The following is an 18,525-nucleotide window of genomic DNA, read 5'->3' as shown; positions in this document are numbered from 1 at the left end:
AGGGCTGCTCCATCTGGCCAGCAGTGCAGGACCTTACAAATATCTCAGAAGAGCACAGATTCAGGCATAGTGCATGCGTAACCTGCCATCGGAGTTCAATAAAATAAATTGGAAGGAGCAAAAGTAATTTTCAAAGCACAATTCATAGGAAGCACAGGATGAGTTATAGAAGCTAGAGGCTGCAAGCTGACAGGAAAATAGCTTCTCATAAATTACTTATCTTTCAGGTCAGTCACTTGAGAGAAATAGAGGATGGTCAAGAATCACTACCCAAGGTGCAATTTGTATGCAGAAGGGCTGCTGCTCCTTGCAATGTCTCTCTTGCAAAATATGGACTATGAATATGTATGTTCCCTAGAACAACAGAGTTGCTTGTTTCCCTATTTTGTATAGATTTGCAGTACTTCAAAGTGAAACCAATATTTTATGACAGAAAAGGCCAAAAACTCTGAAAAAATAGCATTTCCTTTCTATCCAATTAACAAACCAATTCTAACAACAATCTAGTGGCACACAACTTACAAAAAAAAGTGCATAGTGTGTAGCTTGTTCTTGACTGGTCTTCCTAAGGGGTTCTTAAAGTATTTCTAGAAGTCACCATAAACAAAAAGTTCCAAACCTGGAATAAAGCAGCAACAGAAAACTGTACCGATAAAAACAGCCAGTCTGACAGCCACCAGGTGCAAAATGCACAATCTTTGTCATAGCAAACTGGGCCTAAAGAATAAAAGGGAGACTCGAATCTAGGTTTTTAGATCTCTTACTAGTATTTATTACCTTGAGTCAATATCATTGAAAGCCCATGGTAGCAGATAAAGGACGTGTGGAAAGGTATTCTGGATTTCTGAGATGCATTTGTCAGTTCCAGGATTCAGACATAGCGTGGTATTCCTAACCTGCATATTCACCATCCAGCCATTCCAAACAGTAAGAAAGTCCTTCAAGCACTGCTTCCCTGTAACAGTTCTAATAAAATATATCTTCATCTGCTTTCCTTTTCAACGTTTAGAATTTGGCCCATATCTGCCACATTTATGCTTTTTTCTTGTGATAAACTAGAATGTAATCTCACAATAAAAATTACATTTTAGCAATTCTAACAGCTTGATTTGCAATAATTTGTCCACCTCTTGCCAGCCCTAATTGTGCAGGAAGTGGAAAATTACTCAATTGCTATGACTGTAACCAGAAGCCATAATAATAATGATATTCAAAATTAAAAGTAACACACCAGATGCACTCTGCCCACCTAAACAAGACAGTAAAAATAGTGGCAGCTTTAATATCTTTACAATTCTTAATTACATTTGTCTTTAGTGGGGTCTGGAGATGTCAGTGGTTGCAAGGAGATGGCAGGACTGCCTCAGACAATAGCTGCCATCACACAGAATTGATAAAATTCCTGGTGACACCTTTTTTTTCTGTCTGGAAACGTTATTTATGCAAGATATGAAGATTTTGGATGCATTCAAAGATTTCCCAACATTAAGAGGGCTTAGCCTTCAGTGTCTATCAGCCTCTAATATAACAGTACTGACTGGACATAGCACAGCACCATGCAGCAGGATCTACATGTGGCTGCAGACATTTGCCTCTCTACCAAGCTCTCTTGGCTTCCCCAGTAGTAGGCCTCTTTGAAACACAAAATCAGATCAAGCCTGCCCACATAAATAGGTTGCTCTGTGACAAAATCTTACTCCAGCTGTAACTGAAGAACCAAGATTTGCAGTCAGATGCACTCAGCAATAGGTTGTGGTGCATGTGGCCTGGACTGCTGGATTCTGGTGCTGAATTTCTCACCCTTTTGAGAGACTACCTTGGTAAAAAAAGCCCATTTTCCTCTTTTCAAATTAACACCTGAAATACCTTCTTTGGCATTATTTATAGTACAGGAGATGAAATTTATAGACAACACTGTACTTCTAAATGAAGAAAAGCAAAGAAACAGCTGCAATCTTCACTTGATAACATTTATTCAATATTTTCTGAAATAAGCCCATAAGCAATCAAATACAGCCACAAAACCCCCATATTGATCCTAAATAAGAAGCACTATGAGAAATACACAATATTTCATGAAACAGTACTGTACATCAACAACCTTTAGGAAACAAACAACTCAAATCATATGCTTATAGTTTACTCACAATATAAAAAACTTTTAACCTTTAAAGAAAAATATAGATTCAGTCCAATTGTAGGATCCAATTCCATGCCCAATGAAGTCAATGGAATTTCTCTCATTGATTTCAATGTTTAAAGGTTCATGCCTTTACTTTGCCTCGAGAGGCACTTTATTATACAAGGCCTAGTCTGAATACTGTTACAAAAATGTCAAACATCAACTGAATAGTATGTTTCAGCAATTTTCAGGAAGTAATGGAGAAACAGGTTATCTATCCATGCATGGAATAAGGCAAAAGCTAATTCATTCAGATTAGGAATAATAATTTTTACTAGTTTCTTTTTCACAACACAAACATTTTAGACTTTTTTAATTAATGGATATATTATATATCATATTATGCTTCACATTTTTCCTACCTCTACTGAGAAAGCTGGCACTGACATGTCATAAAGAACTCCTCATTAATTATTGTTTTCTGTTCTGTAACATCCACAAGAAACTCATCTGGGTTTAGTAATAGTGTCTACCAAGAAAAAAGCACACACTATCATAAGCTTATAGTTTATAGAGCTCAAGGTACATTAAAATGTAATTCATGAAGTTCACAAATTCAGGTTTAAAATATTTTTCCAAACTAAAAGCTGCAGAAAATTGGTTCTTAAATATTCTACAGAAAATTCTGAAGCATCTAATGATTTAAATTACTTATGCTTTCTTCTTAAAAATATTTAAATTAGGTTAGTAGACCATCCTTTTGAAAAATAATCCAAAAAAGATACACTAGATTACAAATCTTTTGTCTTAATCAGTGTAACCAAAGGTTTGTCATCTGGGCTGTAATCTTCATAAGCAATGGGGGTTGCATCATACATTGCAGGTCGAGATTTCTTGCCAAACCTGGAAACAAAAGAAAGGCTTTTAGTGACAAACAGAAGTATGGATAAATTCATTGAAACAACCTGCCAGGTTACAGTATGTGGTCAGAAACAAACCTAGACAGCCTGGATAAGTTCTAAATTGTATAGCAACATGCCAGAAGCACAGAGGTTTAATTATCTGAACTGTGACTTTTAAAATATACATATTACATTTAAAAAAAAATTAAATCTTCTTGTAAACAAGAAACAGATTCCACATCAAAGGTAATAAGAATTCTGCTGTGCCAGAATATGAGAAAACTGTGAAAGGTGAGAGACAAACCATTTCAGTGAGGCTGGACTTGTAGAGTCTGCTCTAACAATCAATACTAAGGTCAGGTGATGAATATTCCCAAAAAGTAAATAATAGACAACTATGTGACATTTGCATTTGGAAATTCAATAGTTGTGCACTGGATTGAGTTATTAGCTACTGAAAAAGCATTAAAAATGGAACTGGAAGCCTTTGTTCACCTGACATCCACTTGAGAAGCCCATTTGAATTACCAGCACACTGCACGCTACTGGCAACACTGGTTAAATTAATGGCAGGTAGGATATTGGAATGCCACGTAAACATACTAATCTAGCAAAGGTTCACAGGCAACACAATCTCATCAGCAGCGTTCTCCTTCCAAGAAAACATCACTGCAAAGAACCAGGCTGCATCTGCCTGTGCAGTGAACGGTTGCAGCTGCATCATTGTGGCCCAAGTGCTGGCATACCCAGAACTCCTTTAGATATCTTTGCAGTGCATAGACTGTCTATCAGTCTTCTGATCTTTTGTTAACATACAAAAATAGTGCTAAAAATGCAACTCGAAAGTGAAAGAATTACTAAAGTGTTCTGTCTACAATTATGGGAAGATAACAAAAAGGATAACAGGAAAATGAGGCAAAGAAAGGTTAAGTCTGCTTTCCTTATGGGCCCGATGCTCAGAAAATATTAACACAGAAACGGAAAGAAATATTTCTCTAGTGATCCATACTAAGGATTCCTTTTACCCCTTTCTTATGTACCATATTAAGTCTTGTTAATTTGTCCACAACGGAAGATGATATTCAGAAAATTCAGATTTTGTGGATACCATTTAGATCAAACAATAATTAACTTGATATTCTTCCAAGATTTGTATGCAACTTTCTGACTGTTCCAATTTCATTCTTTGCTGTTTTCGGTGACCTAGAATCGTTGACAAAACTACAATGGCTGGAAGCATTATGATCTATATTGTGGAAATTTCATTTTTTAAAATATTTAAGCTGTCAATAAGGCCACACTGGATACATTTCTATGCATGAATGTCTACTTTCTTCTAAAGTTTAATAAATACAGACAGGCCATGTTTGCTCATCAGAGTCATGATGGATAAACCTGATACTCTGTAAATGAGATGAAATTCCAAGAATTGAATGAAGTCATCAAGATATGGCATCTTACTAAATCAGAGGCAGCAACAAATTCCAAATCACTCTTTTTCTCCATCACTCTCAAGGGTCTGAAGGAAACAGAGTTTTGCATAGAGAGAAATTACAATGAACATTCTTCAGTGATTTAAGTCAAATTTTTCTCTTTCTGACAGGTACAGAACACATGGCTTGTTGTACATGGGGAAGCAGTACAAAATCTGTTCTCTTGTCTAGGTCAGGGCTGACATGTGCCCCTAATTAGAAAACTCTGAGAAAAGATCACAGCACGTGTGGTAGTCTTTTGTGGCCTGGCGGCACTATCTATCTGGTACACCATACTGCTTTGATAGGTGGCTCAGAAGCCGGGCCCTGCTCATAATGGTAAACAGAGTTAACACAGACCTGAGAGGTCTCAAAACAGAATTGTTAAATGTAGAGTCTTCATCCTTAATGGATATGTATCTGGTAGGACTGCACAAGAACGCTATTTTATTGTCTAACTGATGACATAAAAGAAAATATGAAACAATTACCAATACAATCTGTTAGAGACAATGGTTCAAGGGGTCATAAATAGTGAAAATATGCAAGTCTCTGGATTAACTAATAGGGAAAAAAATGAAAAAAAATTCCAGTGCAACCAAATACAAGATTATTCATCTAATAAAGGGCATCCCCTGTGTGTGTAAATCTCAATCCTGAGAAGCACTGAGTCTGGAAAAAGACTGGAGGAACATGATGGATAATCAGTTTAACATTAGCTTTAATGCTATACCATGTCTGATGGACAATTATGTGCTTATATCAGTAAACAGAGTGTGTCAGTAGGACTAGAGAAGTTCTGTGGCCTCTGTGTTTCACATTGACATCTCCATTCATGTGTGGTGATAGTGTTCCAACGTGTGCATGTCATAGATAGATACCAGTGACATAGGGATCATCACTAAGTCAAGTAAATTACATGAGAATGAGAAAATATATTTTGTAATGAAATATTGAATAAAAGCAAGCTGTCTAACTTGACAAAGAGAAACCAAGGGTTCCACAACAATTGTGGGAACAGTATATATTCAAAGTAGTCTTGGCACAGGCAGCTCCCTGTGTGCAATGTCTGTATGTGTGTGTGACAGAGACTGACAGTTCTGCTTCACATATGGAATGGGATTGCCCTTCCATTTCCTTAGATGGACATTTCAAAGGATGGTTAACTATAGAGAGTCATTAAATTCAACAATTTCATTCAAGTAGAAGACTTCTGAGATCATTGGATGGCTGAACCCTGTGGTAACAGGGTTCTTCTGTGGGATAGGCTGGAATTCAGAGTCTCCCCAGAAGCAGAAGAAAGAAATCAAGTGTTCCTACTCTGCTCAAAACCAGCAACTGGCATAAAGAGTCCACAGACAAAGTTTCAATAGAAGAAGGAAAAGAGACTAGAATTAATATTTAAAAATAAATAAATAAAAGCATACCCACAGGAGGAAGAGATTATTTTTGTCTCCACAGGAGGGGAATGAGAAGATTAATTTCCTCTGCATTATTCAGAGAAAAGGCCATGTGCACAAGTGGTATTTTGCATTCCTCAGTATAATTGAACTATAATCCCAGAGTTTTCACAAAGATAAGACTCTGCCAGAGGATACATATTAGCAATTGACATGTGCTGTGGAGACTAGAGTGCTTGTGCATGTGATCACACTTCCACAAACTGATAACTGACTGAAACTCATCACTGAAACCTATGCCAGGAGGTGGTAAAAAACAAGCATGTGCTGAAGTTCATCAGGTTCAGGAAGCTTAGGACATTGCAGTCTAATATAGCTGACTCGAACACAGGATCACAGAGAATGTGCATTGGAGAGAAGCTTATTCTGCTGTGACAAGATGACCTAATCAGTTAAGGGGACTGACCCAGACTCTTCAGCTCACATATAGACAGAACAGGGGTTAGTGCATGAAAGTAAAAATTAAAGAAACTACAGTGTAAGTAGTGTCTGAAGTCTACTGATAATGATATCTAGACACACCAAAAGTTCACAGTAGTACAGTGTTTGTAACCAGATATTTTGTGCTTTTCTAGAGTGAACAATCCATTTTCAACAACAGGTCCCAGTTCTAATTCAGTGAAGTTCTATGGCTGAAGTAGCCAGTGGTCAACTATTTCATTACAGTGTTCTCTTCTGGCTTTAAAATATATAAGCAGTAACATGTAAGGAGTATTTATTTACTGTCTGCATAATGAATACTAAAGACAGCTCTGATTTACCTGGTTAGAAAACTGTCTAGTTCTGATTTACTCATCCTAAGAACATTCACTAGACGTAGAGAGCTATTAGTAATGATCCTTGAGCACATTGGTTTTCTCTTACAGCAACTACCTTGATTAGTCAAGACCAAATTCTAAGAAATTACCAAGAAAAATACCTGCTGAGAAATGTGAACAAGTAATTTTAATATAATTTATCAAATATGCAAAGAAATCCACTCTCACTGGACACCTATTGACTTTAACAGAAACCATACATGTAAAGAAAATAATCAACTCACTTTTCCTTAGGCCTCCCAAATTACTGGTAAGTTTGTGTATCTAACTGGGAAAGGGAATGATTTTCAGAAAATGATGAAATTGTATTACTTGAAAGTAGATCTTATAGATAAAACAATTCTGAAAATTCAGACTTTGGTATTTTTAATGTAAAGATTTAAAAGTTTATTCAAAAAAAAGCCTATGAAAGTTGTGCTTCTTTTCCTTCATTGAAATGATCCAAGCAGTCTTCCTGAAACCAAATTAAGCATGATAATCTTCACACTAAACCCCTGTGATTTACCTGACTTGGCAGTTCTATCTTCAGTTTTTTATAAAGCATCTATTCTCTGAGAGGCACAGAATTATTTGGAATGAAAACGTTTATTTTCATTTGCATTAAGTAGGAATATCCTTCCCAAGATAGGACAGGCTCAAATAATGTAATTTTTAACTGCCTAATGTGGATCTGGATAAACATGATGAATACATCCCAGTCTAAGAACTTTTTCTGAGGTTATTTAGCCCTGATGAAAACTCATTTTTCTAAGCTTCTGCCTTCAATAATAACCTGATATGATCGTGATATGCCAAAGCAGTTGCAATAAAACAAGAAATAGCTTTGTTGTGGTGCAGTTGCAATTCTCGACGTTGCCTCTCGTATTTTCACCCGAGTCCTCTCATTTTCATACTAGGAATCATTCCCTGAATCTTGTGCATCTGCAGGGCTGAGAGTTGGTTTGACACTCTGACTCAGGGATCTCAATATTTACAAATACCTAAATGGTGGGTGTCAGGAGGCTGGGGCAGCACTTTTTCTGTTGTATCCAGTGACAGGACAATGGAATACAAACAATTCCATTTAAACATCAGGAAAAATGATTTGACTGTTGAGGTGAGGGAGTCCTGGCCCGGGCTGCCCAGGGAGGGTGTGGAGGCTCCTTCTTGGGACGTTTCAAACCCACCTGGACACGTTCCAGTGTGACCTGATCTAGGTGGGACCTGCTTTGGCAGGGAGTTGGGCTGGATGATCTCTAAAGGTCCCTTCCAACCCCTAGAATTCTGTAATTCTATGATTCTGTGATATTCATTCAGAGTAATCCAGACAGTAGTAATAAAGATCTGAACTAGTCCAGCTTCTAAGATTGGAAAGGTTTCATACAAGAAATCTTTTACCATTTTTATTACCTGTTGGCGAAACTGTAAAAGGCAGGGAAAACTCAGATTAAAAACATTCTGCCTTGATGGTATGCTTTTCCTTGGTACCTTTAGATAAGAAGCTGCCAATTTTGCTTTAAGATATAAGAAAACCCAGGTGTTTCACACTGTTCTTCAGAAGACCAATTCCAGCCCTTGGGGAAGTACAAAGTACCACTTCAGGAATAATAACTAAACAGGATTAACACATTCATCACTGCTGCAGTAGTAGGAGCAAGGTGTTTAATTTGAAAGATTAACAGTATCATTTTGCAGCTTGCCTTCCACCCTCAGAGATGTGTAGTACATAACATTAAACATTCAGAAGGCCAAATAATAAAAAACTGTAAAGCTTTTTATGGGCCATAAAGCAACTCCCTCATCTCCCAATACACTACTAAAGGAAAAAAAGGAGTTCTTGGGGTGTGTACGGTGTGGAGATGCTGAGCTTCTACTGGAAAAGATATAAGGCTAAGTGGCAGAGGAGACTTCAGGGAAAGACTTAGAAAACCGATTTTATTGCTATGTTAAATCAACTATGAACATCTTTCTTTTAGAATTATTTACTGACTAATATATTTTGGCTATGAACAAACATTTTATTGTAAAAGCTCTTGACCAAAGCTGCAATGTGATTAACTGTGGAAACGCCTCATCCATTTCAGACAACTTTGATGACTTCAGCAGTGGTACAAATTAACCTATTTCATTTGCCCTGAAACAGAACTGTAGTATTCAGAAAACAAATTGCCAACAATCACCAGTCAATATGCACACATTTTTGCATGTCAATGTCCAGGAACACGTCTCCCTCCATTCATTTAAAATTATTTTAATTGTAACACACATGAATATGCTTGTTGGAACTTGAAGTGATCTTACCAAATCAAAGAAATGGGAAAAAGAATCAACAAAAATTAAAGTTATACCCTATTAAGAGAGATGTGAAATGCAAAAGAAATAACACTGGCTAGGAAGCAAAATGGCACAGAAGATCTCAGGTTAAGGAAAAGGTCTAAGGGGGTCACAAAATCAAATCATCAGTCTGTACTGTAATGCAAATTTAGAAAAAAAAAAAAAGCAAGCAAGCAGGCTTAATTTTCAGGTGTATGAACAGGAATGCCATAAAAAGCAGGCAGTGATTACCGAGTTCATTTGGTACAGGTAAGCTAGACTGGATTTTAGGAAAACTCACTCTAACTCTATTCAACTACTTTAGAGGTTTTAAACAATTGTTGGCAGGGGACTACATATAATTAATGCCATATCAGTGCAATAGCTTACACTTGAGCTCTTGAATAGCTTCTAGTCCTATTTTTGTATTATTCTGACACCTAATGCCCTGGTTTGCAAGTGCTCCATTAAAATAAAAGTCAAACAATTACTATCTCTAGGAAGGCAAGTAGGAAAGATCCTAACTTTGAGGCAAACAGGAGCACAAAAATGATTTATTTGAAGACAATCTTAATAATCTAAAATAGCAATTTAATCTAAATTAGTCACAAAAATCATCATGTCTTTGCTATCTAATCAAATTACATGTATCTGTTGGAGTATTTACATCCCAAACAGAAGATCTCCCAAGCTAAGGACTCTGTATCTGTCCTGCTTCACCAGTTAAACCAAATAAATTCAGATTAACTCCCTTTGTTTTCAAGGAATTGTGCTGCATTATGACGCTTCAGATGAGAACAGAATAGGGATCAAAAAAGAGCAGCGAGCAGTGCCAGTGATTCTGCCTTTTCACAGCAAAGCAGCCCACCCTCTGCCAAGAGCACTTAGATGCAGTATGCATGGACTGAAATTACGTATCACAACAGGTTTCTTTTAAGTTACCATCCCCAGAACAAACCTGGCATGTCGGATAGAAGCAATTGCACTACTGAATTCACTGTCAATGCTTCTACAGTTGTAAAATTCTTCATAGGCTGGCCTGGAAGAGCCTTGATATTCGATGCGACTGATGCGACATATTCCCACAATCAGGATGATCAGCATCAGGACAAATGCTACACAGAGAGCCCCAATTATGATGTAGAGGGAATGACGAGGCATATTTGTTAGACTTTCGGCCATATGCCCAGACTTCCACTGCAGATCTGCAAATAAGAAATGAAAGGTTATAATTTATTAGTAATTTATATCCTTCCTGTTGAATTAAATTCTTTAATATTATTCACTTTCAATACATCTGTGGAGACTTTTGAAGCTAAGGTGATACGCAATTCAAACCTACCCAGGCTCTGTTATGGATATCTCACCACACCCAACATGTACCAAGTTTGAATAGCACCATCTTGATCCTTTGCCCATCTGGTCTGTAGATTTTTAAGGTCATATAGGAACACCTCGTTTGATCTCCTGTATAGCCCAAGTCACAGAAAGTTATCTAGTTATTCTTGCATTATGTTATAATATACTATAGGTTTTCTAAAAGCAGGCAGGTTTTATGTAAAAGCTTCTGTAATCCACCAATTCTCTGTGCAGTTTGGTCTAACAGTTAGCAAACCCTTCCACTAAAACGTGTGATTTACTGTATCATAAACATGTTTGGTTTTTACTTTGAAACACAGGCTTTTGTTACACCTGTCTCCACCAGACTGTAGAGACTTCAAATCCAGCATTTCAAGGACAAAAAGGACATCTGATAAAGTGTTACAGTACTGAGCTCACTCGAGCCTTCTCTCAATCATAATTTCCCCCTTTATAAACACTATTGATATCCAAACTATTGTGTAACAATGCCAAACAGATTGTCTATCAATTGCCTATGTCCTCAGATCTGTTTTTCTCTAGCACAAGTCAGAATATTTCTAATTAACCTACACTTCCCTCTAGGGTTCATTTTTGGCAGTCTTTTAAGCCTATAGTCTCACAAATTATTTCAAACCAGGAACAGACACAAATCATTCTGACTACAGAAGTCTGACACTCTGCGAAAGTTATTTCTAGAAGGTGACTGTTCATTTTTCAAATGGACTTCTGTCTGCTTTGCACTCCCTTTACTTAATCACAATCTGGGAACAAGGCTGTAAAGCATATGCTTTGGGAATGTTAAGATATTCTTTGAAGCCACCTCTCAAGGATGTTGATGATGACAGATAACCAATTTGAGCATCTGAGCTGAAATCACAAGTTTAGTGACATCCGTGGATATAATCTCCGTCCACGGTAGAAATACAGGGGAATATACAAATTCAGAAATAAAGAAATAAATCTATTTTAGAGGAAGTTGGGGAGAAAGCCTGAAGCTGTAACACTTGGGATTCACGTGGGTAGAGTTTGAGAGATAGTTGCTCTTTGTTTATAATAGTAAAGGTTTTTCCAGAGCACCTCTGAGCTTGGGCTTGCGTAGACTTTGTCTACAAACATGAATTGAGTTTACAGGACTGACTACTTGCTTGTGTTATCTTCTTCAGAGATCAGTAAAGTTTTGATCAGATTGAATCATTCAGTGATTAAATGTTTTTAAAGTGCTGTTACTGTGATGTGCCAGTCAGGATATGAGGTACAGTATGCAGTTGTGCTCTGTGCATTTTGGGATGGTTTTCTATTTCTAGTGTGCAGTACATTCATCACACACGGTGGTTTCTGTCAGGTTGTCAGACTAGGCCAAATTCAGATCGAATGTGCGCAGATATATGGCAAGACAGTTTTGATTTAGATTCCGTGTCTTCCATCTCTGGACAATAAGGATGAGATTAATTTCTTCCTTTCTTCCTCACCAGATAAAAATGTGAAGATTAACAGCTTATACTCCAAAGATTAGAAAAAAACATATAACAGCTTGAAATCACAGTATTCTCAGCTGACGTAGTAATGTCCATAAATTTAAGAATTGGATTTCAATGTGCACCATGTAGACTGTGCTAGAAATTCTTCATGTTAGTTTTGAAGTAAACACATGGTCTGGCTTTCCTTGGTAACTACATCAAGAATTACAAAAGTGGCAAAGGTAATAATTATATTAACAAATAACCAGCAGGCTATTTTGAATTCACGAGAGACGTTTTGTAAGCATTTTTTACAGTAAATGCTCCATTAAATTTTTAGGCAAATACATTTCATTTTATAATTAAAGCTGATTTAATCTTATTTCACTGAAATTGCTAACACTAGTAAGGACCATAAGATGATATAATAAATATTACCGTTTATCCAGGCAGCACACATCTTTCCTAGTTTGTTGTATATACAGTGCTTGCAAATTAAAGAATACAGTTTGACATGAAGATAAGCCAGAAATCCTGTTAGGTTAGTCACCTCTAGCAGATGAAACAGCTGATTAACAAATGAGGAACTATTAATAGAGAGTTGCTCCACAAAAAAAAAAACAAAAACAAACAAACAAACAAAAAAAACCACTAAGTACAAACTGCCTCCTTCATGACTAGTAACAGAAAATCACAAAAGGTAAAACATGATCTGCTGAGTCAAATGACTCCTGAACACCAGTCTGTCACCCTCTTGAGAAGCCTGAAGCCTGGCATCATCACACCTCTTTCTGGCATTTAGAGGGATGGTCTGATGCAAAGGAAGTCAGTCTGCAGGGTTTAAATCTAATTTCCAATACATTATTAGCCACTATGTACAAATGGCTGAAACAATACAGTAAATATGACAAAGAGATAAAGATGAACAGAAGCAGATTTACTAATAGATTCAATCTTTAGAGCTGAACAGAAATCCACTGTACCATTGACTCAACTCCAGTGAGACCAGAAGTGCTGCCACTGTTTATAAGAGCTGAATATGACCTTTCTAGATAAGTTTAGAACTGGGTTCATGTCAGTTGGTCAGCTCATAGCCCAGGGAAAGACAGTCAGTGCAAAGATCATCCCACGAATACATAGTTCCATTGAAAAAATCTGCAGATGAAAATGCTTTTAAATCCTTTCTGCAAAGTGATTTCTTCAGAACTCAGTCACTGTGTATTTGCATAATCCTTTATATACCTGTTAAAATCCAAGTGCTTTAGGAAAGCTTCCACAGCTTTTTGTATAAGCCACTGCATTGGTTAGAGAGGCTGCATGTCCGTATTTATATCTGACTATTGTAAAGTATCATGGTGTCCCATAACAACACATCATTTCACTTTGATGTTATATCAAAGTTCTTTTAATGGCAAGAAAAAAATCAGATATTTGCTGACATTAAGCTTATTGAAGAAATTATTGGTAACTCTCAAATGTTCAACTTAATTGTTCCTCAAAATCTATATTTGTGATTAAGTAGAGATTTTTTTTTTTACTGCTTTCATTCTTTTAAGGCCAGTCCAAACCAGAATTTTCTATATTGCAGTTTTTTATGTCTTCTGTATTATTATTACATATACACATTCTATTAGCTATCCTGATCTGTTGGATAAAAACCATGGTAATTTCAACCCCTTCAGTTGAGAACAATAGCCATGAACAATACTGTGTGATTTATTCTCCAAATATTGAGAAGAAAAGGTCTACTATTTCTGTCTGAGAACCAGACTTGCAGTATTATCAATGACAGTTAACACTCAGATAACTCCCTGCCTCCTGTCATAGCAGTCACAAGATAAAAGAATAAATCGATCAGTAAAAGGCTTAAAACAGCAACAACAAAGTACTGTTGCTTCTTCCCATCATTTTAACTTACACAGCTTGAAAGTTTGTAATATAAGCAGAAAATCCAAGTTCCTGAGCAGCAGTCAAGTCCACTGCAGTTCAACTGTTAATAGATCCTACGTGTAGAGAAATATCAATCCCTCACTGAAGAGAACAAAGTTAAAGTAGGGTTTTATCCACTCTCTCATATGCTTACAAGCGAGGTCAGAAAAGAGTTAATATTGACCCACCACAGATGTAAAGCTTCAGCCTACCTGTCAAATATAGACCTTAGTGACATGCAAGGCTTACAAGGGAAGCAAGAATAACTACGTAGCCGAACAGTAGAAATGGCTCTTCTGCTTCTTTCCTTTTCCTATGTGTTTATATGCACTTCACAATGTATCTGTGGTGCAAACAGCCAAATTCCTGGTGACTAGAGCATAACAGCCAAAGGAAGACTTCAGAATGAGTATCACTGCTTTCATACAGCATGTCTTCAAGGCTCAAAGCATGCAAGCCCATCTGTTTCCCCCCGGCATCTTCAGTACATAACAGAAATGTAATTGTTACCACATTGATGTGCCTCAGTAAGTATGTTTCCAGGATGATTGTTTCTTTCTCCAACAACTAAACTCCATCTGTCAAGCTCGCTACTGATTAGCTAAGGCAGGCAGAGTTACAATGCTTTGCTGATAAACTTGGGCATGTTTGAGGTATCACTAACAACAGCCTTGTCAGTAAAAGTTCTTTTAGCATGAGCAATATGGCATACAAATAGCATTCAACATTGTGCTCAAAAAGTCCCAGTGGTTCCATACCACACAGGGAAGTATGTGTGCCATTCACAGAGACAACAAAAAAGCAGTGCTGTCACCACCTCTGGACTGGCTCTTCTGTAGTTTTGCTTTGAACAGAAGACACTGAAATTGAATTCACAACTAACAATTACAGGAAGAGGAGGTCATCAATCTGTCAAAATAAAACTTTTGTGTCAGTCCAGGTGTGAACAGTTGTCTTCTGGGTTAAAGTAAGAACTATTGCCAAGAATAAAAATCAACTTCTAAAGTAGTTGATATGCTTAAGGCAAGTTTAAGTAAAAGAGAAACTTTATATGTTCTTTGTGTAAATGAGATACAGGTTTTTTGGTTTTATTACAGCCTTTGTGTAGGTATTTTCTCATGAACATACAATAGGAGCTTTCTGAGTCCTTCTGTTTATTTTTTATTCTGTCCACTAACCCTGCAACATTAGTTGTGCTAAGTGGTGTAAATTCCCTCACTCAAACTTATGTATCTGTGCAATGACTTGAAAGGATCTACTACCACAGCATTCAAGCAGTTAAATACACAGCTAAACTCCCTAGTAAAGACAACATAATTAGCCCAAGAACAAACAATCAGGGCAATACATAAGCAGCACAAGTAATGAAGTCTAATTTCTGTTTTAGCTCTTCTGCATTTGGGCTTCACACTTTTTTCCTGTCATGGGCTCTCCACTGCTCCGTAAGTGTGTTCTTACACTGAAGTTTTTCTCTATTACTAAGAAGCGAGATCACACTGAATCTGTTCCTTCACTAGACCCATCAATGGAATCTCTCTAAATCTTACTAAATGCTTAGGAAATATTTTGCTTTGGAGTCCTTTACCTTTCTAACAAATTTGATGAAAATTAGCCTATGGTTGGAAAAGTTATTCCTGAAAAAGTTGGTAAATACATGCACACACAGTCACAGCACAACTGCACAGGACTTGTTTCCTTAGATAAGCAAGTTCAAAATTGTTTTGCTGAAACATCACTACAGGTGCTCAGAAGTCAATACAAGTCTGTTAGGCCCATGCATATAGAGCTATGAAAGTACACTTTACCTAGGGAAGTATGACAGTAAGCTCTGAAGCATATGTGCAACTAAAAGGCAAATTGCTTAGTGCCCAACTCAGCAATCTCAGACAGCACCTCTTACAATCTTGTCCAACATGTCTCCAAGTCAAGTGCCCAGAAACAGAATTTTCTTTCCTAGCTACTTTTGAAGTGTAATGGCCTAAAATAAAATGCATTTAGAAGAATTTTGATAACTTACAGATGACACAGAGTATTTTGTGGGTAGATATTTAAAAAGAAATCTCTTTTTCTTTATTATAATGTATATTTTTAAAAAATTCTTAGGAAACTACAAAACTTACGTATTTCGCAGTTTGCACCCACCCATCCATGTGGACAATGGCAAGTGTAACCACCAGGCTGATCTATGCAAGTCCCAGCATGGTGACATGGGTTGCTGTCACAGTCATTTACATCAATTTCACATTCTTCACCTTGCATAGGGAAAAAAACCACAATAAAAATCAAACTTCTGTATAGTTGTGTCTCATGTAGCAGGTAATATAATTTTTCTCTAGCTGCAAAACACCTTTAGCTCAATAGCATCTTTATTCTCAGAACATCGAAGTATTTGATAAATGTTTCAAGAAAGAAGTCTCACATAGCCTCCAAAAGGAAATATTATCCTCATTCAATCAGGTGAAAACAAAGTCTGAGAGCTAAGTGACTTGACTGACTTCACATAGATTACATGTGCCTCATTTCTTTAAATGTAAGTTCCATCCCAAGAAAACGTGGTTTAACAATTTATCATGCATATTCTGAAGTGCTATACAATAACATAGATAATCTAAGAAACAGCCATGGTACAATGGAGAGTTAATTATTTTGGGTTTTTGTAAAAAAAGCCCTTTATTAACACAGATCAAAACGCATGATTCGATCCACAAAACAGCCATGAATGGGTTTATGCATTATTACCACATTGGATATTACCTTATGTGACTAACAGAGCATCACATTGTAAATTATCTTGACACCAGATATTTGGATTAAAAAATCATGTCAGTTTAAATGCTAAAAAAAATTCCAGTTTTCATCATGTCCAATTAGTATATTGGCTTACCTGGAAGCCTTCAAAATCCTGTTTTTAAAACACAGGCTATTCTCAAGCTGTAAAGCCATAAGGCATGTTCAATAGCCTTTAGCTTAGTGAATTCTCTTTAGCAACAAGCTTTTTATACTGCAAAATTTTTAAAGTTCAAAACAGTTTCACATAATATCAAGAACTTTTCATTCTTGCTAGACTGATTACAACTCAGCAAAGTCCAAACTAATTTGTTTCCTTGAAGAGATACAATTTTACTAGGTATTTGTCTTCTTTTGGACACACTGAAACACTGACAACTAGACATCTTGAGTAATGTACAAATTACTTACCTGTATATCCAGGCGCACAAATACATGTAGCATTTAGACCTTCACTGTCACAAGTGCCACCATTCTGACAGTTGATGTTAACACAAGGATCTTTGTATAATTCACAGTGCTTTCCTGAAAAAGTAAAATTAGTAATTGTCATTAACATGACCTATACTGACAGCACAAAATGGGTACACGTGATAACTTCACCTGGATGAGCACAATGATGTGCAGTTTCCAAACTTGTCCTGTTAGGCTAATGCCTTAAGACTAAAGTCATATATTTTACAGTGGTTAAACTTTTTACACACATGCCTCCTCTCTGCATTTCCCACTCTCCAAGGCCTTGAGATAAGAGAGGTAGAGCTATTTCTGATAACAAGAACTACTGAAGTGCCTATGAAAAATACATTGGCTTAATCAATGATAATCTGTTCAGCTATCTAATATTCTTCAATAAAATGTAAACAATAATTGTCTTCATTAAAAATTTTACATAATAACTTCTTTAATAATATACATAAGCATTCTGATGTCTCTTACTGACTTTTGCAGGAGACTGAGGAGTACTACCAAGGCAATGAAAAGGTAAATTAATTTATTCAAATGTATAGCTAGAAAAGTAATGGGTTTCCTCAGCTTCATGCCAGTACCCTTATTCTTTCTTTCTCAGGTGTAGGCTATGTGAATTCAGTAACTTGCCTTGCAGAAGACAATGCAAGCTGTACCTTGCATACAGAACATAAAGCCCAGAAGACTACCACCTGAGGATTGAGAGAGAGGCTCTTCTGCCCCTGCTACATGCATCATTTTCTCTGGATCTACTTTTCTGATAAGACTAGAAAAATCAATACATGAATGATCTAATCAATGCATGATGGCTCTCAAAGAAACAAAAAAAAAAGTGACATATGGGAATACTTACTGATCAGTAGGACTTTGGTTATAATATATCTACTCCAGTGAAATTAGCTTGCATTTAAAATATCCGCCTAAATTTATCCTTTAAAGTAAGTCTAAGTCAAAGTCTTATTACCATTCTTTGCTTGGGAATGGATCTAAGTTATCTTCAGGTTTCTCCATGCTTTTACTTTTTACTAGAATTACAACAAACCAAAGAACAGGATTCCAAATGCTTCCATATGACAATGCTTCCAAATAAATTACAAACCCATTTTTCACTCTTTAAGGTGGTTCATGTTTGTAAATCCTTACTGTCCTACATACTGTAAAGATGCATAGTCAACAGAAGCATAGACTCATATTGCTTATTACATATAAAACTGCAGTACAGCTTTTGCATCAGGAAAATGCTTCTAGTCATGAGACACAGAATGACAGTGAAGGAATTGTGTTGCTTGTGGAGATTACAGAATTTAACATGATGTAAATAGTAAAATATCAATTGTCTTGCACTTGAATTAGGCAGTTTTTCAATTTAAATTTGGAGAGTTTGAGATGCAGAACTATATAGAGGTAAAATCTGTAAGAAAATAGAGTCTTTTGAGAAAACATGAGAAAGAAAAATCAA

The 18,525-nt window shown here is 36.5% G+C and overlaps 1 protein-coding gene across 1 annotated transcript in view; it reads right to left on the bottom strand.

Moving 5' to 3' along the window:
* Positions 1–1,966: 1,966 nt before the first annotated feature.
* The window catches only part of DNER (delta/notch like EGF repeat containing), a 122,279-nt gene continuing 105,720 nt past the window's right edge, over positions 1,967–18,525 (bottom strand). The window contains exons 10-13 of the mRNA XM_062005721.1: positions 17,013–17,126; positions 15,935–16,066; positions 10,025–10,271; positions 1,967–3,025 (exon numbers count right to left, since the gene is read on the bottom strand). Of these exons, the coding sequence (XP_061861705.1) occupies positions 2,914–3,025; positions 10,025–10,271; positions 15,935–16,066; positions 17,013–17,126 (605 nt within the window). The 3' untranslated portion in view covers positions 1,967–2,913. The remainder of the gene's footprint in view (positions 3,026–10,024; positions 10,272–15,934; positions 16,067–17,012; positions 17,127–18,525) is intronic.

Source organism: Colius striatus, chromosome 12 (assembly GCF_028858725.1).
Source record: "Colius striatus isolate bColStr4 chromosome 12, bColStr4.1.hap1, whole genome shotgun sequence".
NCBI lineage: Eukaryota > Metazoa > Chordata > Aves > Coliiformes > Coliidae > Colius > Colius striatus.
Note: the sequence above shows the minus strand (reverse complement) of the source record. Positions and strands in the feature narration are given on the sequence as shown.